Here is a 24,042-nt window from a genome sequence, read left to right as displayed (position 1 = left end):
TATCGGCTTCTCGATTTGCAGAAATCCAATTTCCTCGGACAACCAGTGTTCAACAACACTTTCATTTTCTCGCCTTAAATCGAAGAAATTTGAGCTATAGAACAAAAATTAGGGTTTGTGAATGAAACTTAGGGTTCGGTTTGTGATTGTTGAGTGGCTTGCAGAGAATCAAACGGTGAAGATCCATAAAGAGAGATGGCGATTTGGTAGAGAATGAATCTTAGGTTCCAACATACATGATTTGGGGTTGAATTTGGTGGTGGTTTCAATTTGGATTTCTTTTTTCCTTTTCTGGAATGTATCAATGGGAATTTTGATTTTATATATTTAATAGCTTATAATGGTAATAAGGGTAGTTTCGTTATTATAAATTTAAAGACATGACATGTGATTCCACGGGCCTGTTTAGCCGGGAAAATCAATCCAAACTTCATTGGTGGGTATTTTTGCAAAATTTTACATAGTTTAAGGTGTTAATTGTAAAAATAGAAGTTAAGGGATTTTTTAAGAAAAGAGAGTATAATTTAGGGAGTTTAATGCACTTTATCCTAAAAAAAAAAAAAAAATAACCATGTTGAACCGTCTCTTGGTTCCCCCTCCAGCAACTGAGCCAAGGTATCTCAGATTGTTCTCTCTCCCCCACAGGTGAACAATGGTATGCTCTCTCTCTTAACTGAACGAAGGTATGTTTTTTTTTTTTTTTTCTCATTCTTCTCAATTTTTTTGCAAGATTTCAAAACCCTAATTTCTCCATACTGCTATCACTCTTTCTTTCCTTAATATGTACTTCTCATCGTTTGCAGAATTTCAAAATTATTCATTTGTAAACTTATGGTTTCTCATCTTTGATTGGTCTGATAGCAGTTGTTTAGTTTAATATGTATATGGGTTTGATGGTATGTTGTATTGGGGGAAGATACTTGATTAACTTCATTTTCATGCTTAATGTATAATAAAAATTGAATTCATTGTTATAGGTTTATCATTCATTTTAGCTATGGGTTACGGGTGACTGCAATTTGTTTGATGGGTATTGTCTTCCTGACCTTCTGTAAGAACGAATTCGTAGGACATTCAGACTCAATATGTTTTGATGGGTTCAGTCTTCCTGACCCTCTATTGTTTGCGACCTAGTGATTATAAGTCAGAGACATTCCGACTCAGATATCCAATCTCCTTGCATATACAGCTCTTTCTCCCTCTGAAACTAGCAAAAGCTATCATCTCCAATAAACTTGGCCGAAATAGACCTCTGGTCGGGGCTCCACTGTCTCCGGTCATTTGGGCCTTGGACTCCAGCAGTATAGACCATTTAAGCCAATCCCATGACAAATAGGTAAATCTAGCCCTAATATTTTGTTATCAAGGTTTAGAAATGAAACTGAGATGAAGAAAATTAGAGGAAGAGATGGGTGTCTGAAAACAGTGGCCTATATGGAAATTCAACATCAAATTTTTTCTGTCCATGTTAATTTTTTAATGTACATTCATTTATCTTCAACTTCTTGTGTACCATACCTGTTGGCTACCAGCAATGTGGCACTGTTTGGAGTCCTCATTAACTCACATTCACTTCACTAAACCACTCTAGGTCCTACACTGTATGTTCCCCCAAGTTTTTGAAGAAAAGAACATAAAACCCAGATCTAGGATACTCCTAAAACAAATTAATGTTGGTGGAACCATTTTATATTGTTTTTGAAAATTTTATTCTGGTTTGAAGAGAAAAAATCAATTATTTTCCCTCTTTCCTGCAGGACAACAGGGAAACAAATGAAAATGAGGCAAAAGTACATTTGTTGCTGACATTTTTGAATAGATTTCCTGACAATGAGCCAGTTTTAAAGTAGTTCCTTTGTACTTTTTGAGAAACTTGGGTTAAACTATCATGGTTTGAAAATTTCATCTATTTCATCTTTGGTAATTTTGAAAATGTTGACTTGTTCTTAAACCGCTGCTAGATGGTCCCTTTAGTCTAGGTCACCGTCTTTACACTCCATTTCATAAAAGAGATCCTTTTTTTTTCTTTTTTTTTTTTTTTAATTTTAAAATTTTTAATTTTATTTTTTATAATGGTTCTTTCTAATGCATCATCTAAGAGAACAATGAAGATCTGTAGACTACAAGCATTATATGATCAAGGTTTACTAATCAGCATATTGAATTGCTTAAAATGTAGGTTTACTATGTAGTAACAGATTGTGTTGCAGTCATTCAAGAGTCAAAATGAAGTTGAACGTAGTTTGCAGAAAAGTATACAATTACATACGCTATGATCTAAAAGAAATTGCATTTCCTTCGTCTTTGCCTGATCCCCTCATATAAAAAAGCGTCGGAAATTAACTTGGAAAGAGTGATATCTTGTGAGTGTTCCATATAATTTTGATCCTTTTTTTGAATAATTTTATGTGTTTTGGACCTTTGTTTAAAATTTCATAATGCTATTGATAAATTTATAGTTGTGATTTGTTTAACTCTTAAAATAACATAATTCTCTTCTTTGCAGCATTGTTTGTAAAAATTCATTTATTTTTTTTATCGGTATCCACTTTCAATATTATATTTCACAGAAGCTACAAACACTGTGAATTAAAGTTAAATTTCTGTGAGACATATTAAATGTGCTTTACCATCGACTAGGGATGCACACGGTTTGGTTCCGGTCGGAACCGGAACCGTATAGGGTGGAACCGAACCGTGAATAAGTTTGATTTTTTTTTTCCCCCTGTACAGACTGTATTGTTGTAACAGTTTCCCTTGTTCAATGTTCAGTAGTGTAACAGTGTTCCATACTTCCATTAGTTAACAGAGTACAATAGCAATAACAAAAATATAAATATAAATATATACAGAATACGGAAAACATAAAATAAAACTGATAGTTAAGTCTATAATATTACATCCCAAAAACTGTTTGAGAAGAGAAGATGAGAGGATGAGAAGATCTGAAGATGTAGGCATCGGCGAGGACTGAAGTCTGAAGCTTGAGATGAGGCGAGGGCGACGACCGATGAGAGGAGGCGAGGGCGATGACCGTTGAGAGGAGGTGAGGGTTTAGGTTTATGTAACGACCTGAATCCGAGGGTCCGAATCGCTAACCGGGTTCTTATCCGGACCCGAGGTCAACTAAGGGCATTACCATTCTTTCTTATATCAATACATAATATACGTGTCATCCCAGGCTTTATAAATAATAATAATAATAATAATAATAAAATGACATCATAGCTACTAAATATGTCAAACAATTCACTAACCCATCAAAACATGTAGAGGAACATCATCTGCCACCTCCTTCTCGTGACCTGAAAAATGTTAAAATGATGGGGTGAGCATAAACTCAGTAGGAAATGTCTAAGATATACCTCTTATGACCCCGTGAATCCACGTATAGAATAGAAAACAAGAGAATGGGATCATACTATACTGGGGATGTAAACCATAACCACAACATCCATTATAAATACAAATGTCATCCAAGTCACAAATACACCATGTATGCCAATGAAGTGCAATGCCATGCTCATGTCGCTCCCCATTTTCGAAACATTTTCGTTTCAACTTCCAAACCGTTAGTGTAATCCGACCCAAGGCACCTCCATGGCATCACGAGAGGAGGATTGGCTAACTATCCACGACCACAAGGCACCTCCAAGGCGTTGCATCCGGCCTAGCTAGCTCAACCATACTCCCCTCGAGACTACACTAACACCACGGACCACTAGGCGCCTCCTAGGCGTCCGGTTTGCGCAAACACTTTTCAAAACATTTTCCCAAAATCATTTCATTTGCTTTCAAAACATTTTTCCCATTTTCTTTTCCCAATGGATGCATGAATGCTTCATGCTCCTAATCGTGAATTCAACCATAGAATTTCACACATGCTTTGCAAATTAAATCTCTAAAATAGGTAATTCATGTTTCCCTTCAATATTATTTTAGCATACCGAGTTTACAAAGCATAATTCATTTCACATAAGCATGCTATTACACAATTCCATACAAGTCGTGTTCACAATATAGCAAGCTTTGTAGGAAATTTCTAATAATAACTAACATTTCTCTATATTGAAAATTTAGCAAATCCAACACAATAGGCATAGAAATTCACAACTTAAACATGCTTTCTCATACAACATCAATTAATTCACATAAATTACATGCTTTAATTCAAAAGAAAAATTCTAGAAATATATCTCATGCTTTCTAGTCACAAAATTTCTCACTTATAACACAATAGGCATGAAAACATCGCCATTTAAACATATTTCTTCATCACATATTAACTTAGCATGTAAATACATCTCATATACAACACATAGCAAAGTTTGCATGAAATATACACAATTTAATCATGTAATAATACAAATTATAAGGAATTGACTCACAAAATCCAAGAGTTTATGAATTAGAAACCCCTACCCCCATGGATTGAAAAGCCCCAAAAATCCCTAGCTTTTTGAAATCCCCATGGGTGGCCAAACAAGGAATTGCTTACATCAATGTAAAGGTCTTGCCGAGTTCATCGATTTGCCGCAAACAGCATCCAAAAACTCCCTACGGTTGGACTTGAATCAAGCTTGAAAGCTTGAGAAAAGAAAAAGAAAAAAGAGAATACAGAGAGAGGAAAAGAGGGTTGCCGGGAAGGAGAGAAAAAATGAGAGACCAAATGGTCTCTTGGCCACAAAATGGTTAAGTAGTGGTCCCACCAATAAAAAAAATCTTTTCCTTTTTACTTTTCTTTTCCACCACACACATACACATGCGCATAAATTACAAACATTACAATCTACCCTCCTTAAAAGATTTCGTCCTTGAAATCTACCCTCCTTAAGGAAGGAGACCCACAACCATACACCTTTCCGAGAAACACCTCACCAAGCCGTAGAGCTAAGAACTCAACAACCTTGTTGCCTTTGATACCCGATGCCAATAGATAATCACACCCTGTCGTCAGAAAAACCCAATGCTCACCACCCTATAAGGATGCTCACAACATCACCCACAACATCATACACAAAACCCACTGGATTATGCACTCGACTTAAAACCAACACTGATCCCCTCTACACCGCTACACAAGGCTTCGGAGTCGAAAGAAAAACGGTCACAAGACCCCTAAACGTGACAATATCCTATCTCAGCCAATCCTTTAAAGGACATACAAAATCCCAAACAAGGAACCCTATTCATTACACAATCAAGCTCAAACTCAATCTACACGTCCCTATTAGACCAAGCACTCGCCACTTAACACACAGCTACACCACCACATATCGGTACAAGCAACCACCAACCGCACCATTCGGCAATCATTTCACTTAACAACCTTAAGATAGCTAAATAATGAATCTCCCAACAACTATACAATCATGAGTCACCAATCAATAAAGCGTACTGTCCTGTACCTAGGACTTAAATCCTCGAAACAAGATCTCTAATAATCAGTAATTGTACCACAAACCCCTTTATCGGACATTTGGTCTTACCTAGCACACCTCGTTACCTGAGACAACCACCTGAATCCACACTATCACACCGACTCAAGCCGCGATACCGTACTCTCACTATTCCTGACAAACCAAAACAATCATGGACCTTTGACCCGACATCGTGCTAAAGAGGGATTGATTCAGGAGATATGGTTGGCCAGGCCATTCTCATCCTCGATCCGGTCTCAACACAGATGTCGTCCCTGTCCTCAGGTCTACACCTCAAACACATCCCCACATAGTCCACAAAACAACCAAGATCCACTCACTATCCACCCATCATTCCACATAACCTCAACAACTATACAGTCACATATCAACATGCTAAAAGCAACACGACAATCATTCCTCGATCACACAATTATAATAAGCAAAAACAACACAACACCAAACGTCACAATCGTCGACCAGCACTAAAGATCCTTAATTTCCTCTTAACATCCACACTAGGTAAACAACTCATAACATTACTCGATTCAATTCCTACCCCGTCAAAACACACAATGCGACTATCTCATGCCTGAAACCTCAAAACCAAGGTCAATCATTCCTACAGTTCTTCAACGGAATCCCATAATCACACTTTAGCTGCAAAACATTCAAACAATACCAACACTTGTCCTCAAGACACTGCTAGAATCAACTGGCGCACATCTTATTACCTACCTGACAACATATAACAATACTCACAATTTTAATCAATCCTTAGATCATACCTGAAACAATTATGCTCATCAATGCTAAACATCACGCCATAACGCCTCTACTGCCACTCATTCGAAACAACGGTTCAAACCTATCATCCTATCAGACCATCAAGCCACAACTAAGCGATTCTTCCTCAAATATCCTTAAGACAACATCACTATAACAAGAAAATAAGCACCATTACTCTCGATACTCCCCACAATGACCACTACCTAACGCTAGAAAATAACCTCCATACAGTAATGTCATACCGATAAATCCCCAACACAGAAATGAGTACAAAAATCCAGAATGCTCATCACCCAAATGTCTCCTTAAAACCATCAACGATGCAATCAATCATTATCGCTTAACCGACAACATCAAATCACTCTTTCTAAGGCAATCTACATGCTTAAACAAGAAAACTTCATACCTCGGGTTCAACATCACTACTTCTCATCATTTCCGTTCCTCAGAATACCCTTGGCCCCAATGAAAGTCAAATGGGGCTACCAACTAAACCGACAATATCAACCTCGTCCTAATCATTCCAACCGACACTCCATCTCTTCGAATGCTTAAACAGGAAGCACTATCTCCTCATACCCCAGACACAATTGAAATTCGATTCCAGTCCACAGCTTTCAACTTCTAAAACAAAGTTCATTTGGTAGCACAATACTTACCATCAATCACTTCATCCGCAAACGACCGAACACTTCATCCGCAAACGACTGAACACTTCAATGACCTCATACAACCTGCCTTATAGCGCAATCCTGCCTACACAACTAAAACTAACCACTATACACTACCTCGAGACTCTCTAAACAGTCGTGCCAACCTAAAAACCCGCTCATCAACTGAGCCATGCAATCAACTCACCGAGAGTCAATTACCCGCGATGAACTCCTACAATTTTCGAAATGGAAAAATCACCTTTTAACCAACCGTAACCAACACACTTTCTTAGACCGCACCAGAACACCCACAATACACATCTACAACCCATAGATTACATTCGTGACTCAAACAACTTCTATCACACCTACCACGATCGGTTTGAAGAGAACCTCCGCACCAAACTGTAACCCAAGTCACAAACACTAACCTCCTAAGGTCATACCTTTCTCCCTCGAAACCCTCACTCGCACACCTGACCTCCACGGTCACAGGAACCCATCCACCGATGCATGAAACTCACACACAACAAAGACACCATACCATGAAATATGAACCCGTTCAAAAGTTGTGCCCTAAGTACCACACAAAATGTAACAAAAAAAATCAAGATGACTACACACTGAATAGCTCAATCCAAGAGCTAGAAGTTAACTTTTGTAGTTCGATAAGAACCAGTACCCGGCAACCTTGGAGCAACCGAGCTCCTCTCTTACTCAGGTCAAAACTTACACAACTCTCAATGCCGTGACAAGTACTCTACCGTAGTAGTAACCACCCCAATGCTCAACCGTATAAACATATATGAATATAGATATATACGTATACAAAATGAATGAAACCCACAATACTATACGAAACATGTTTGCATATATTAGGCTCATTACTTGTCACATTAGCATAAAAGAAATTGCACCAACCGTGCCTACTGCTTGCCACCGTCATGTATCACATACTTTCCACTTTATTATGTATAACACATAGTTGTTAAAGGCTCAAGGCGCACAAAAGCACAAAGGCCTCCTGGAGCCTAAGGCGTAAGGCGAGGCGTGCGCTCGACTGAAGCAAGGTGCATGTTGAAAAAAAAAAAAAAAAACTCACCCAATAAAGATGCAATAATATATATAAAGATGCAAAAGTCAACTAAATCAATTACTTGAGTTCAATATTCAACATATTTGACCAATCAATTAAATAATTTGAAAGTTCACTCTAATAAAGTAGTTCAAATTAGTTATAGGATTAAGTTTAAAACTAATTTTTGTTTTTTAAATTTTCACTTGGAATTCTATTTGACCAATCAATTAAATTGGGAAAATAAAATGTTGAATAAAAAAATTGAGATTGAATATTACTCTCACTTTTGATTTCAAACATTGTTTCAAAGTAAAATTAAGTAGTCTACTGTGAAACTTCCTAAACTTTCAAATACACACCGTCAAAGTTTTAATTTTAGAAACTAATTATGGGACATCCAATGATTTATGTACAGTACCATGTTGGAGGTCATAGAGAGGCAATATAAAAAATGAGATTGATTCTAATAAATTAAAAATTAAACAACCAATTTCAGAGAAGACATGGCAGAGACGTGGCAGCAAAAGAAACCAATATTAATTTTGCTTCTGAAGAGACGTGGCAGCAAAAGAAAAGGTCAGTTATATAAGGGAAGTTATGTAACTTATGTCTCTACGTGGCAGCAAAAAAAAAGGAGGAAAAGGTTGAAGTTGGAAAAAGAGAGAGAATAAGATTATTCTGCCGAGAGAAGAGAGAGAAGAAGGAGAAGAAGAAAAAGAGAGAAAAGAAGCGAGAGAAGAAGATCTGAGGAAGAGAGAAGGAGAAAAGAAGAAGAAAGAAAAAGAGAGAGAAAAGAAGATCTGAAGAAGAGAGAAGGAGAAAAGAAGAAGAGAGAAGAAGGAGAAGCTGAGAAGGACTTACCTGGAATCGCTGCAATCGCAAGCTTCCTCTATCGGCAGAATTTTACTTCAAAGTTTCTCAGCCCTAGCCCCCCCTCCTCTTCGATTGACTTTTACACTTTCCTTTTTGCTTCTTCGATTCACTTTTACACATTCCTTTTTGCTTCTTCGATTCACTTTTACATTTTACTTTTTGCTTTTGCTTTTATTTTATTTTTTTTCTTTCTGTAAAGTTGCTAAAACAGTAATAATAAACAAATCATAAGTAATAAACAAATAGGCAAATAGTTACAAATAAAAGGAGGCGCGCCTTTTCTATGCCCGGGGCCTCTTGCCTCTTCCATAAAGGCGCTTGCCTATTCAAAGACCATCGCCTGTGGCCTACACAGGCGCATGACTTGCTCCTCAGGCTCGTGCCTTTGGCAACTATGATAACATGTTTTCAAATACTTTCACATTTCATTTATATATAACGGCAATTTAAACATGTAAGCACTTAGCAAATAGGCATGCCTTCAAAACTGTAAACATATACACAATTAAGCAAGTAAACATGCTTCTTAGGTAATAAACACTTTAACACATAAGCACATAAACAATGCAATCCACATTCCGCACAACCCTAGGTAGGCCTCTACCCGTCGTCCTACTGGTTTTTGAACCATTGCTTTGATACCAAATTTTGTAACGACCCGATCCCGAGGGTCCGAATCGCTAACCGGGTCTTTACCCGAACCCGAGGTCAACTAAGGGCACTACCTTCCTTTCTTATATCAATACATAATATACGTGTCATCCCACGCTTTATAAATAATAATAATAATAATAATAATAATAATAAAATGAGATCATAGCTACTAAATATGTCAAACAGTCCACTAACCCATCAAAACCTATGGAGGAACGTCGTCCGCCACCTCTTTCTCGTGACCTAAAAAATGTTAAAATGATGGGGTGAGCATAAGCTCAGTAGGAAGTGTCTAAGACACACCTCTTATGACCTCGTGAATCCACGTATAGAATAGAAAACAAGAGAATGGGATCATACTATACTGGGGATGTAAACCATAACCACAACATCCATTATAAACACAAATGTCATCCAAGTCACAAATACACCATGTATGCCAATGAAGTGCAATGCCATGCTCATGTCGCTCCCCATTTCCGAAACATTTTCGTTTCAACTTCCAAACCGTTAGTGTAATCCGACCCAAGGCACCTCCATGGCATCACGAGAGGAGGATTGGCTAACTATCTACGACCACAAGGCACCTCCAAGGCGTTGCATCCGGCCTAGCTAGCTCAACCATACTCCCCTCGAGACTACACTAACACCACGGACCACTAGGCGCCTCCTAGGCGTCCGGTTTTCGCAAACACTTTTCAAAACATTTTCCCAAAATCATTTCATTTGCTTTCAAAACATTTTTCCCATTTTCTTTTCCCAATGGATGCATGAATACTTCATGCTCCTAATCGTGAATTCAACCATAGAATTGCACACATACTTTGCAAATTAAATCTCTAAAATAGGTAATTCATGTTTCCCTTCAATATTATTTTAGCATACCGAGCATACAAAGCATAATTCATTTCACATAAGCATGCTATTACACAATTCCATACAAGTCATGTGTTCACAATATAGCAAGCTTTGTAGGAAATTTCTAATAATAACTAACATGTCTCTATATTGAAAATTTAGCAAATCCAACACAATAGGCATAGAAATTCACCACTTAAACATGCTTTCTCATACAACATCAATTAATTCACATAAGTTACATGCTTTAATTCAAAAGAAAAATTCTAGAAATATATCTCATGCTTTCTAGTCACAAAATTTATCACTTATAACACAATAGGCATGAAAACATCATCATTTAAACATATTTCTTCATCACATATCAACTTAGCATGTAAATACATCTTATATACAAGACATAGCAAAGTTTGCATGAAATATACACAATTTAATCATGTAATAATACAAATTATAAGGAATTGACTCACAAAATCCAAGAGGTTATAGATTAGAAACCCCTACCTCCAAGGATGTAAAAGCCCCAAAAATCCCTAGATTTTCAAAATCCCTATGGGTGGCCAAACAAGGAATTGCTTACATCAATGTAAAGTTCTTGCTGAGTTCATCGATTTGCCGCAAACGGCATCCAAAAACTCCCTACGGTTGGACTTGAATCAAGCTTGAAAGCTTGAGAAAAGAAAAAGAAAAAAGAGAATAAAGAGAGAGGAAAAGAGGGTTGCCGGGAAGGAGAGAAAAAATGAGGGACCAAATGGTCTCTTGGCCACAAAATGGTTAAGTAGTGGTCCCACCACTAAAAAAAATCTTTTCCTTTTTCCTTTTTACTTTTCTTTTCCACCACACACAAATACACATGCACATAAATTACAAACATTACAGTTTAGATGAGAGGAGGCTGGAAGGGTCGAGGCGAGGACTGAAGTCTGAAGCTTAGGGCCAAAAACTGAAGTCTGAATGTTTTAAGTTTTTCACTTTTTCTTTTGTGATTAGCGTAGGACCACGTGGCTGCCTGATGAGTGTTTACTGTGTTTAGTTTTTCACTTTTTCTTTTAGTTACGTTTTTAGACTGTTAAGTTAGTATAGTTACTTTATATGATTAAATATAATATATATATATATGTATATATACGGTTCCGGTTCTTACCGGTTCCCACGGGCTGGAACCGGAACAGGAATCGTATGCCCACGGTTTCTAAATTCGGAACCGGCACCGGAACCGGAACCGTGAGAACCGGAACCGAAGCTTCGGTTCCGGTTCGGTTCTCATGGTTCCACGGTTCTTTTGTGCACCCCTATCATCGACCCAACAAATTACTTGTTTGAATTAATGATCTCATTTGGGAAAAAAGTAGGTTCCATTTATGGTGCTTCTACCAATTGCAGTAAAATTTTGATGAGTTTTCTCTTCTAGTTAGGGTACAAACTCTTTCTATAAAAACTGTGCATTGAATGATTTTTTATTTGTGTATCAAATTTTATTTACAAAGACAAAAGTTTTCTTGCATTTGAACTTGAGTACATGTGCTGGAGAACGAGATATGATTGACACATGTGAGCTGCACGTGTTTTGCCTCTACTTTTTGAGACGGGGCAAGGATAGATAATTGGTTTAATTTTACTATATTTTAGTAATTTAGTATTTTAGGTTTTATTTCGCAGTAGAGTTTGGTTTGGGTTCTATGTGATACTTATATATATTTGGCTCGTGACATTGTGAAAGCACTTTTTGATGATTATTGATAGATTACAAGCATTATTATTCAGAGTCCCCCCCCCCGCCCCCCCCCCCCCCCCCCCCCACGGCATCAATTTGATATCAAGACACACTACCAATCTTGCAACATTTTGGCATCAAAGCATACAACATGCATGCCGTTACTAATTAATAATGAGTACCTTTTATGGATATTGTTCAGGTATTAAAAGAAGCATCTAGGCTTTATGCTGCAAGCTGGGTGAGGGATATTGGTCCTGATCTTCGGCCAAATGATTATAAGAAGAATGAAGAGAGTGCTGATAAGTCCAACGGAGAATATTGCAAAAGTAAAGAAAGAGAATCCTCCACATTGGAGGATCTTGGTAAGTAACCAATATACATGTTCCTGGTTGAACGGTATGAAATATTGACTGATAATCTAATTAAGAGAATTGCTGCATATAACTTAACCATTGCATTATGTTATGTTATTATTGCTCTACTTATTTTATTTATACTTCAAGATCTAAGTGACTGTACATGCTTTTGTGCTCAGAATTTGTACAATGAGAATGAGAGCTAGTGATTAGCTCAAATTTGAAGTGATATTGCGAAAGTGACACGGACATAATCGTGGTGTAAAAGTGTGAAATCTTCAACATGCCTGTTGCTAGATGCATGCTACTATGCTAGTAGTAGGGATGCAACTTGGGTGGGCTAACCCGAGTCAAGCCCGATTTTCACGGGCTTGGGCAACCATTTTTACAATTATGGTTGGGCATGAGTTGAAAAATATTTTTTATTTTTAAGTTTGGGTTGACAAATATCAGCCTAAGCTTAATTTGGATTGGGGTTGGGTTGAGGTGCCAATAACCCGAGCCCAACCTCAACCCGAACCCGAGTCGTGCAAACCAATGTCTTTAATTATTTGGGTAAACTACGATGACCTCCTCTGAGGTTTGGTCTAATTGCAAATAAACTTTTCAGTTTGCAATTTTCTTGCAAAGAGTCAAAGACCTCCCAATGTCAGATTTTGTAATGAATTTACTTATATACCCTCATTATTATATTATTAAAATTATCTATAAATAGAAAATGACTATTTTACCTCCCAATACATATGTTGAAAGATTTATATATTTAAGTTGCACCCTCTCTAACAGCTTAAGCTTTTGGAGTAGATGGTTGTTAATATGGTATCAAAGCTAAACGTCTCGAGTTCAAACTTCACTGTCACCCTGATTAAAAAATTGAAAAACATGTGTTGGACCAAAAGAAGGCCACACGTGAGGGGGCGTGTTGAAGGATTTATATCAAACAACTTAAGTTATTGGAGTAGATGGTTGTTAACAACACACAACCACAATTATATGTATTTTCACTAATTGATATATATATATATATATATATATATATATATATATATATATATATATAATACACACGTAAATAGACCTATCAACCAAGCTTAATCACCACCACTGCTCACCACCTTCTCACTGCCCGTGGCGATCACCAATTATACGATGATTACTACTTACTAGTTACTTAATCGATATGTGGTCTTCTAGCACTCTTCTTTATAGCGATTCCATTCGATTCACAGCCCCAATTTTAGGATTAGGGTTATATTGTATCCATATATATATATATATATATATATTTACATAGATTCCATTAATCGATATGTAGTCTTCTGGGGCTCTTCTTTATAGCGATTCCATTCGATTCACAGTCCCAATTTTAGGATTAGGGTTATATTTTATCCATATGTATATACACAGATTCCATTCGATTCACAGCCCCACTTTTAGGATTAGGGTTATATTGTATCCATATATATATATACACACTCACACTGTACAAAACATGGACATACACAAAGGAGACCGCTACGGCTATTATTTCGACTCTCATCGCAACACGCACTTTGCGACGTCATCTCGTTATGTCGACGTACCTATTTCTTGCCATGACTGGAACTAAGGCAACAATTACGGCGGTAGTTTCTCCGGCGATGGTCACGCCACCACCATCACAGCAATTCCAATGGCGAACAAAATTAATCAATTGGTTGTGGCTCTGCAATTGGTAGACGCTATGATGGTGGTGTTGGGTTCGATTAGGGCATTGCAATCGGTGCCCGGCAACAGAAACATTGACCAAACCCAGAGGAAGAACGTTAGAGCTGATGTCGACCAATTGCACAACATCACCAACTACAGAAAAATTGTAGAAAAATCAAAACCCAAAATCGATTGATGAAAACCCAAAATTAAAACCCAGAACTGGTGCACCAATTGCACAACACTACCACCAATTGCAGATGGTGGTGGAGAGAGAGAATGATTTTGGTGGTGTTGGTGACGGTGGTGCGTGGTGGTGATAGGTTTTAATTTCATTTGGGCTACTTTAATGGTATAACCTTATAAGTAGTTAGGGAACGAAGAGAGGAAAGAGGAAAGAGTGAGAATGATTTTGGTGGTGGTGGCAGTGGTGACGGTGGTGCTTGGTGGTAATGATGGATTTCAATTTCATTTGGGTTTCTTTAATGGTATAAGTTTTATATATATATATATATATATCAATTTCATTTGGGTTTCTATAATGGTAAAAGTTATATATATATATATATATAGGAGAGTGAGATTTTGGCGGCGGTGGTGTTGGTGGAAAATATTCAAGTTTTAAATTCAAGTAGACCATGATGGAGAGAGAAAGCTTTTGTGACATCTAGCAGCAGCAGCAGCACCATGCGAGGGTGGAGTCTTCAATGTAATAGCATTAGGGGGTGGGTGGGTGGAGAAAAAGAGAGCAAGCTTCGAATATATATATATTGTAATTTGATGATACTATAAGGGTATAAGGGTCTTTTACTCTTAGTGGGTGGTCATTTTGGTCACTTCAAAACCAATTTTCTCACAAAAAGTACTACTTTTTGTATGGAGGGGAGGCCTTTGCAAAATCGGCAAACCTCAGGGTGACACGTTGCAAAAAAAATGCAAACCTCATGTTTATTTGCAATTAGGCCAAATATCAAGGGAGGTCATTGGGTGAAACTTTTTTGGAGGGGGGGGGGGGGGGGGGGGGGTTTGTGGGGGCTGGGATTTCTTGCTAGGACACTTTGATATAAAGATTCATTTATTTCAAGGTATTGAACAGGGAATCCTGAACTACAACGATTGAATTATGTTCTGGATGCTAAAATTCGACGACTGAAATGTGCACTCAAGCACATTTACAGTGAACAGTGAAGGCTGCACAATGGGAAGAAGTTTTCTTGGTGATCGTTAGACCTAGTTCTCACAGCATGTCTATTATTGAGTCATTGACCTAAAAAAGCATGTTGACTGCCTATACCATACATGACCTGTGAAGGCTGTGATATGGGAGATGATGCATGTGCTCAACAAAGATATGAGTAAGCATATGCTTATTTTTCTTTTTGGCAAGTAAAAGACTGAAAAACACCTCTACTGGTAGATTTTGCCTTATCTTGATAATGTGATGCATTTCTTACTGTGTATTTTCCATTTTTTTTTCTGCATGGGGGTTGGCCTCAATGTAATTCTGTATAATCAGTTATGGAGGAAAAAAATTCCATACCAGCAAATGCTTTTTCTATTGGTAGTTTGCAGCTCTCAGAAAAATGTTTGATGTTAGTTTTGGTTGATTTGCAATGGTGACTGTCTTCTACATATTGATAATGATTAATCTTATATTTTCTTTAAATATACAATGGGGTTAAAAGAACCAACTGCAGGAGGCAGCAAAAGTAATCTTTATGGTATGATTTTGTTTGAATATATTTTTGGACGTTGCTTCAATAAGACAGGTTATTGCTGAGTGTTAGCTACTTATGTTATAACTTGCATAATTTAGGTGCCCTTTCGTTTCTATTTTTCTATCTCCTTTGTTCTTTAACTTCATTTTTATTGGGAATAAAATAACCAGCGGTGGCTGCCAGAGGAGGAATGGAGACGCTTAGGCCTGCTTTGCAGCGGGTGTACATGACAAGAGCTTCTGCATATAGAGATGCACTCAAAAGTTTCATCGAAGGGTATCAAGAAGGTATACAGCAAGTCATGGACAAGAATGAAGATTCTAAATCCGAGCAGGAAGAGGATAAGCCCAAAACATCGAGTTGATCTTTCTAATGAGAGTCCACTTTTCTTAGTTCTTTGCAGCAAATGAATTGAGTTTTCCCCCCTCACCTTTTTTTTTTTTTGAAAAAAGCAGCTTCGCAGTTGTAAAGTCTCATTTGTTGTGTTGGCCGAAGTTACAATAGTCACATTGAATCCTCGAATATCTCAAAATGATCTTTCGGTTCTGGGCGGAATTTGGAAAACTCCTTTTCTATGGGGGCATTGTGCAGCTTTGCTATTGTGATGTTTCTAAGGAATTACCTGAACAATCAGAAATTGAATATTATATGTATCTGGATAAGCTTTTGCTTATTGAATTCAATCTTCAAATATTTATCATCCATTTTTTTGTTCTGATATGCGCTCACCATATTATATGATATTAGTGAAAGGAAATGGATGTTTAATATTTACAAATGTCTTCCAAAAATTGTGTTGAGTGAGATTGACCCAATATTTTCAAAAATGAATGAATGAATGCTTCACAACTATGAACATAGTAAGATTGGAAGTACTTGTCATCGAAGAACAATTACCTCACCAAGGTGACTTCATGGGGCCAACCAATCTCCCTCTGCTATCTCCTCCAAAGCTTTCAAGAATCGCACCCAAATGAATGTCTCCCCTATTAGCATACTCTTGTATAGAGATTCTGTTTTAATACAAGGAGAATGCTTAATGCCTATTTGGAATGTGTTACGATATTGTTTTTTATTTTTATTTTTATTTTTTATATTGGTCTTTAAATTTGGGCCCATATCATGTTTGAAACGATTGATATTGGTTTAGAATATTTCATAACAAATCAGATTTTTTGGCCCAAACCCATATTATCAAAATTGGTGATATTGTGTGTTTTGATACTATAGCAGATGAACTAAAACAAATTTCTGAATTTTCCAAAACAAATTTTCGTTACCAAACATGGTTCCGATTTCTACCCAGAACACTCCTATAACAAAACAGTTATTTTGATATTGACAAAAAATATAACGACTAAAACATATCGCATTCCGAACGGGCCCTTAGTAATAAATATGAATTTCTTTCTCCATATGCCTTGTATTCATTACCCTAATTATATTTTGGGGATCAAAATTAAACATAATTGCTTTATAGTGACCTTAAAATCAAGAAAAGGTGAATAGTGACCAATGTTGAAACTTAATTGATATTAAGTGACCATTTGAGGATAATTTGGTCAAAAATACTTAAAGATTTGATAAACATTTTAAAAATAAAATTTAGATGACAAAATTGCCATACAAATAATAACTCATTGAATTCATCCTCCTACTCTCTCTCTAATCCAACGTTTTCTTTTTTCCTTTTTAGTTTGCAATTTACAAATTTAAAAAATTAGAGTTGCTTTATCAACATTATCTCTTTTCCACCTTTTATTTATTTTTCAAAACTCTCCACCATGAACGCAAAACATAATATTTACAGTGGTAAATCAAGAAAAGAAGTTTCATCCCAAAATGCCCTTTATAGAATATTTATAGAGTCGGGTACCTTCTCACTTTGTTACTTTAATATATCATCTTTTCTAAATGATTCTAGGAAAAATTATAACTATACCTTGCAAATAATAAATAAGAAGAAAGTTTACAATTTTCTCGTCCTGCCTCCTAGAACCTTGAAGAAAGCAATGTAGAACATTTGTCCTCGGTTCTCTCCCATTTTGGTCTTCTCTTTAAAGACTCATCCTAATAATTTGTCGTCTTTTGTTAGTAAATTTAAGCAAATGTTTATTTAGGTTAATGTAAAGGGTAAATTTGTCCACTTACATAATAATATATTATAAGAAGGTTATTTAGGTAATAAACCATCAAATGGTGACTAAATATCAATTAAGCTTTAGCATTGATTACTATTCACCTTTTCTTGACTTTAAAGTCATTATAGAGCAATTATGTTTAATTTTGGTCACCAAATATAATTTTTCCAATTTTTTCATCTGCCCAAATATAGGCGGAAGATAGGAGAGAAGAAAAGTGAGCCTATTATAGAAGTTTTAAATTACTATATCACCCTTCATAAATATTTAATTAATCCCATAATTAAAATATGGGATATGTTTAATGGTAAAAATAACTTAAAAATTTATCTTTCCTTTTATCCCGATAAAATTAAATTGTTAGTTTTTTTTATTCTCTTCCATCAAACCGAACAAAAAAGGGAAACACTTCTCTTCCCTATGGATGTCTAAGTCATCCATTCTTCTCTTCCTTCTATTCAATTTTTTTCCTTCCTACCCAACGGAGTATAAATGGGTATAAAAAGAGACATTTTATATTGAAACCCCCTTTAGTGCATTAGCACTCCCCAAGTCCTCATTTACTTAAAGCAACCCTACAATAAAACACACTATCTCCACACTCTTGGGCTTGTCTTGCTGACTTTGCAGCTTAAAAGTTGGGTGGGTTAGGACGGGTTTTGAATGAATTAGTAGCCCAATACCACCTTGCCAGTGGCGGGTCATGAATGGGTCAGGACTCAAATGAGCAAGTCAAAAGCGGGTCAACCCACTTCAACCCGTTTTTCCCTCCTCGCAAACTGGATCTTTTGTCCATGAAGAAATGACAAACATGTGATATTGAAAAAAAGCAAGTTCAAAATGACAGACAAGGTTTCATTTTTTTTTCTTTTTTTTTTTTTCAAAATGACAAACTAAAATCAAAACCTTGTACTTAAAAAACAACTAAAAAATAAGAATGATCAACTTAATTTAATTTGATGAGGAACAACGAGCCTCCAAATTCAGCAAATCCATCCTAGTACCCAACAGAAGACAAATCCTCAAATAACGAACACTGACTATAAATCTCTCTCAGGTTCTTTTAACAAACATGTATGGAAAAAAAAGAAACCAGAATTCCCTCCCAAATAAGAAAACGGAGAATCAGAGCGTTTGAAGTCCAAGATTCTTATCCAACAGAGAAAGGTTCACATCGTAGCTTCAATTGAGCCCCGACATTGAAACAAAAGAACTGGAGCAGATCAATTATAGAAGCATAATAAAATAAATCTCTCAGGTTCGAACACGATTGTAATCAATCTAAATAGCATAGGCAAACAACCTTGATAAAAAATCAAATAAAAAAATAATAATAATGTATATGCTAGTCTTGCGGTTGAACTACAGTTAAGCAAAAGGATTTAGATTATAGCACCCCACATAAATTTTTTACTGTGGCTCATCTAGAGCAGTTTCAGTTATGTTCCAGTAGAATTTTATTTGGGATCGTGTGAGAGAATTTTTTAGAGGTAGAAGAGGTCAATTTGAGGCAAATAAAGGATGTGAACTGTCTCTCTTATACAATGGGTGAAACATAGGTCAAAATGAGTGATCCATATTCAATCCATTTAATCTTTTATAAAAATGGGTTAAAAATAAATCATCTATTTTGACTCATATTTTAAAATGATTCATCCATATTCATTTTAAAACAGACAGATTGATGGATCACATGACCCATTTTGCCACCACTAATTCTAACATAGCAGACCATCCTTATAAGATTTCCATTCAAACTATATTTCTTCATCTCTTTCCCAATTAACTTTCCATTCAAACAATATCATCATCCACAAGACATTCCGTTTTGTATTCCAATCTAGAACAAATATTAAGAGAATAACCTTAGTTCATAAATTAAACTAGTGCACACCAGTAAGAATGAAAAAATATTCAAACTGAACAAAAGCCCACATCAGATTGATCATTAATTTATCTGTTACTTTTGTCAGTGATAATTTAGCTGAACTAAATTGTGCCGGTTTAGGTTTTCTTTTGTCTGAACTGTTCTTTAAAACAGAAAGAAATGCAGGTAAATACCGATAAAATAAAAAAAATAATAAAAAAACAAAAAAAGAAGCAAAAATGACTTGTAAATCTGCAAACATATAAGAACTTGCAGCATGAGCGTTTTCAGTTACAGTAGGACTTTTGTACAGGGAAAACCTCGCTTGGATTAGCACAAACTTTCTACAAAATTCTGTGAAAATTAGCCACAGTTTTCATGTAAATGTAGCAATAACAGCTAAAATAGAGCAGCTCTTAGTAGTTGGTACAAAGCATAAATCAACAAGATAAAATTTCACCACTTCATCTTCTTGGTTTCTCTTTCTCAGCCAGGGGTTCCGCCGCTACTCTCTCTTTCAAATAACTACATGCATTCTGTCTCAGCCACTGCGATTTAAAAAACTCTCATTAGTCTAAACCAAATGATTAATCAACAAAAACAGAACTCACCGTTTTGATCTTCTTGCATTCGGTACTTCCCCTCTGGCTTCCACTGGCCTCAACTTTGAACCACTACCCTGCAATATAGCAGGTCTCTCCTGAACAACATTTCCAGGATCTCGTGAAGGCCCCCATTGCCGGGTGGGACTAGCAAAGTCCCTAGCAGACCCTATTCTAGAACTAGACAATATCTGGTCCCTAAGACCCTTCGTTGACCTATATCTCAGCATATCATCCCCATAACCCTTTCTTTGAGCTTGCCTCTCAAGTTCATAGAATCTCTCTCGGTCTAATACATCTCCTGAGTTCTGAATGCTTTCAGTTTGGATGCTCCATTCAACTCCATCTGACATGCTCCTTTGAATAGAAGTGCTTCTCCTTGGTGCTTTCCCAGAAGTAGAGTTCCTTCCTTTGATTTCAACATTAATTGGAACTCTCTTAGAATCACAAGCAGCCACAGAAGAATATGTAGATTTGTAGTTCTTAATATTGTTGTCCATGTTCAATTCTATGGAATGGAGATCACTTTCAGCCGAGTCTTCTTCACAATCTACCCCGTCCTCCACTTCTCCATCCTTTTCCTTCCCTTCACTCTGATGGGAGACAAAACGAGCTCTACTTCTTAAATGGGTTGTGATTTCTTCATCATTTCCATGATTTAGAGAACCACGCCCCTTTTCTTTAGTTCGTTTGGTTCTCAAAATAGATTCAAGTTGATTCCTTAGCTTGTCAACAACTGCATTTTTCTCCTCAAACTGATGTTTAGCCTCCGAAAGTTTCATTTGAACTCTCTCCTCACGCAACATGTCAGCTAATTGAAGCATCTCCCTTTCCATCTCAACCTCTTCATGAATTTTTTCGGACTCCCTCTTCATTTCTTCCACTTCAGCTTTATCATCATCCATATCCCTGGATAATTCGCCACACACTTGTTCCATTACTTCTCTTGCTCTCTTCTCACTGTCAAGTTCTTTCACTGCCTTTGTGAGTACAGCCTTTGTGTCTGCTAATTCTTTCCCAAGCTTCTTGTTCAAGCTCTCTAATCGTCGCCTCAGCTTCCTCTCTACTTCGAGTTCACCAGCAACAGACTCAATAGCAGCCTCAATCACTTGACACTCCTTATTTTTCCATGATGCCTTTTCTTCAGCAAAACACTTCATAAGATAATCAATCTCATTTTGGTCTGAACGCTGTTCATGAATCAGCTGGTTGACCTGCAAACGAGCCCTCTCAAGCTCAGCATGTAAGGCAGAGATAAGGGACATGCTTGACGAAGTCTGCTCGTCATGAGCCCAAATGCGGTTGATTATTTTCAATAGCTCTTTTGATGTCGTCAATGCATTACTGACATCCCTCAAACGGGGTTTAACTCCAACTATGGAGCCACAAGGAGTCTGGCCTCGTGATCTAGTCTCAATCTGCATTGTAAAGGAGAAAATAAATACACTGTTCCCCTTTATAACTTATAACACATCAGAGAGTATTTTAGTGAAAATAAAAATAAAAATAGAAGAAAAACTGTCATCAAATGTTTCTAATAATCATGCTCACGATACAGTTATTAGAACAGATTATCTGTAGTTTTAAAGGAGGCAGTGAAGGAGTGTGTCAATTAAAATAACAAAGGTCACTTAGAGTTCATGCAAGCTAATGAAATAAATATGAATTCCATTTGAGTGTAATTATTTTGTTTAAGAAGAACATAATCTGCTCTAACCTCCATTAAACTGGCACTGCTAACAGAATCCAAAACTCCAACACTGTGGTCTGCAAGCCTATGCCTCTGCGAAATTGATGATGGCCGTCTCTGGCGACTACCGGTTCCAGATTGATCAATCCTCTGCCAAAAAAGAGGAAAATGAAAAAGAGAACTAATTAGTGCATGTTAACCCAATGGAATTGATTAGTAAGACAATGTGTAAATGTGGTGATGAGTTCCCTCTATGAGGGCATAAAGCAAATTGAAATGAAGTTCATAAAACAGTCTCCTTAATAACATTCTATTATAAACGAGAAGCCTTAAAAAATAATAATAATAATAATTTTTAAAATTATATTGGAAATGCTATAGATTGAGTCAAAATTTCAATTTATAAGCCAATATATATACTCCATAAAACATCAACTCTGCCTAATACAGCCATTTGTTTCAACTGATTTGAGGCTTTCTTTCTTTTTCGGAAAAAAATAAAAATAAAATACAACTAACATAGGATGAAACAGAGTTGAAGGGAATTTAATTGAGTTTAAAGATGTAGTAGATGACATAAAATTAAGAAGCTGACCTCGGAAATAGGACTGTGTGATGGATCAGACAAATGGGGAGGAAGCGAACCCGATCGAACGGACTTGGGCACCCCCATTCTGTCTCTAACCCTCATATCTTTCTTCAACAACTTGTTATTGTCTCTGAGAGAGGGCGAGGGCGACGGAATCTCATTCATCTCCCAGAGCGTAGCGGCCAGCTTCCTGGCTGAGACAGGGCGGGACTTCCCCCCTCCGGTCTGGGAGGGAGCGTACACAGGGGAGTCTGGCGCGCGTAATGTGGAGGCGGTGGTCCTCCAGGTGGGGACGGGGGTGCTGGACCTGGATCCACGAGGTTTACCGACTAAAATGGCCCCACGCTTGAATCGGTAATTCTGGAGCACAGAAGAGGAAGACGAAGAAGAGGAGCAACCCCTTTTCCGGATCTTGCAATATCCGGGAATCAAACCCTCCATAGTCCGATTGTGTCTGGGCATTATCACTAGTTTGGTGTGTTAGATAGATAAATAGAAAGAAGACAGAATGTGTATCTGATGGGAAATTGAGTGATGATTGAGATCTGATGGAGAATTGAAGTGTACGTAATGGAAAAACCCTAACCCTAGTAGTAGTAAGGTGAGGTGGGTGAAAAAGGGATAGTAATATTGATTTCACAGGTGGACGGAGTAGGGTAGCTAGGAGGAAGGATATTGATGAGTGGCAGTGGCGCTGATGATACGCAACACAGGCACAATTAGAAGAACAAATGAGGTTGATTACATGATAGTGTACCTGTGGGTTGATTTGTTGGGAAATTGCAAATCAAATCAGATCTGATCCAGATAATTGATGTGTAGATGTAGATGTAGATGGGAAGTTGGGAACCCTAACTTTAGCAGCTAGGCAGGAGGAGGAGAGTGTGTGTGACTTTGTGAGAGAGATCATATCATATCATATCATAGCATAGCGGTGCTGTAGTAGTAAAGTTAGTTTGAAATGATATACTGTAATACAGTGTGTATTAGTAGTATGAGGTTTTTTTTTTAGTATTACTGTCATAGTTGCACATCAAAAGTTTTGATTTCATAGCTGCAGTTAGTAGCCAACTACAAATCGAATCAGTGCGTGATGATATTATGATACGCACAAGATAGCTATGAAATCAAAACATAGCCGACAGCGTGTCAGAAGCGCATTTGTGTAATTAGCGATGGGTAAATCTTGCAGTCAAAGAATTGCATTTGTGGAGGTCTCGTCAGTCCTCGCTACAATTACGAATTTCTCCAACTATTTTTAAAATCAACATTTAAAGATGGGTATACTATTGAAAAGCAATGAATATTGCATATTCAATTTTTTAAATGCGTATATGTTAATATTTCA

General features: G+C 36.9%; 1 protein-coding gene and 1 pseudogene across 1 annotated transcript; one reads left to right on the top strand and one right to left on the bottom strand.

Moving 5' to 3' along the window:
• Positions 1–549: 549 nt before the first annotated feature.
• Positions 550–16,525, top strand: LOC132313768 (uncharacterized; annotated as a pseudogene).
• Positions 16,526–20,053: 3,528 nt separating this feature from the next.
• Positions 20,054–23,752, bottom strand: LOC132313766 (uncharacterized protein At5g41620). Its single transcript, XM_059812703.1, has 4 exons — positions 22,701–23,752; positions 22,133–22,255; positions 20,425–21,833; positions 20,054–20,361 (listed from the first exon to the last, which is right to left on the bottom strand). The coding sequence occupies exons 1-4, from the start codon at positions 23,154–23,156 to the stop codon at positions 20,355–20,357; spliced, it is 1,995 nt and encodes a 664-aa protein (XP_059668686.1). The 5' UTR covers positions 23,157–23,752; the 3' UTR covers positions 20,054–20,354.
• Between the last annotated feature and the right edge of the window lie 290 nt (positions 23,753–24,042).

Source organism: Cornus florida, unplaced genomic scaffold, assembly GCF_030987335.1.
Source record: "Cornus florida cultivar Cherokee Brave unplaced genomic scaffold, ASM3098733v1 CherokeeBrave_3.0.0_Hap2_Chr06, whole genome shotgun sequence".
NCBI lineage: Eukaryota > Viridiplantae > Streptophyta > Magnoliopsida > Cornales > Cornaceae > Cornus > Cornus florida.
Note: the sequence above shows the minus strand (reverse complement) of the source record. Positions and strands in the feature narration are given on the sequence as shown.

Coding starts and splice junctions, on each gene's coding strand:
- LOC132313766 (XM_059812703.1), bottom strand. CDS start 23,156: ATGCCCAGACACAATCGGACTATGGAGGGTTTGATTCCCGGATATTGC. Junction 22,256..22,700: donor CACACAGTCCTATTTCCGAG/GTCAGCTTCTTA, acceptor CTTTTTTGGCAG/AGGATTGATCAATCTGGAAC. Junction 21,834..22,132: donor GCAGTGCCAGTTTAATGGAG/GTTAGAGCAGAT, acceptor TTTACAATGCAG/ATTGAGACTAGATCACGAGG.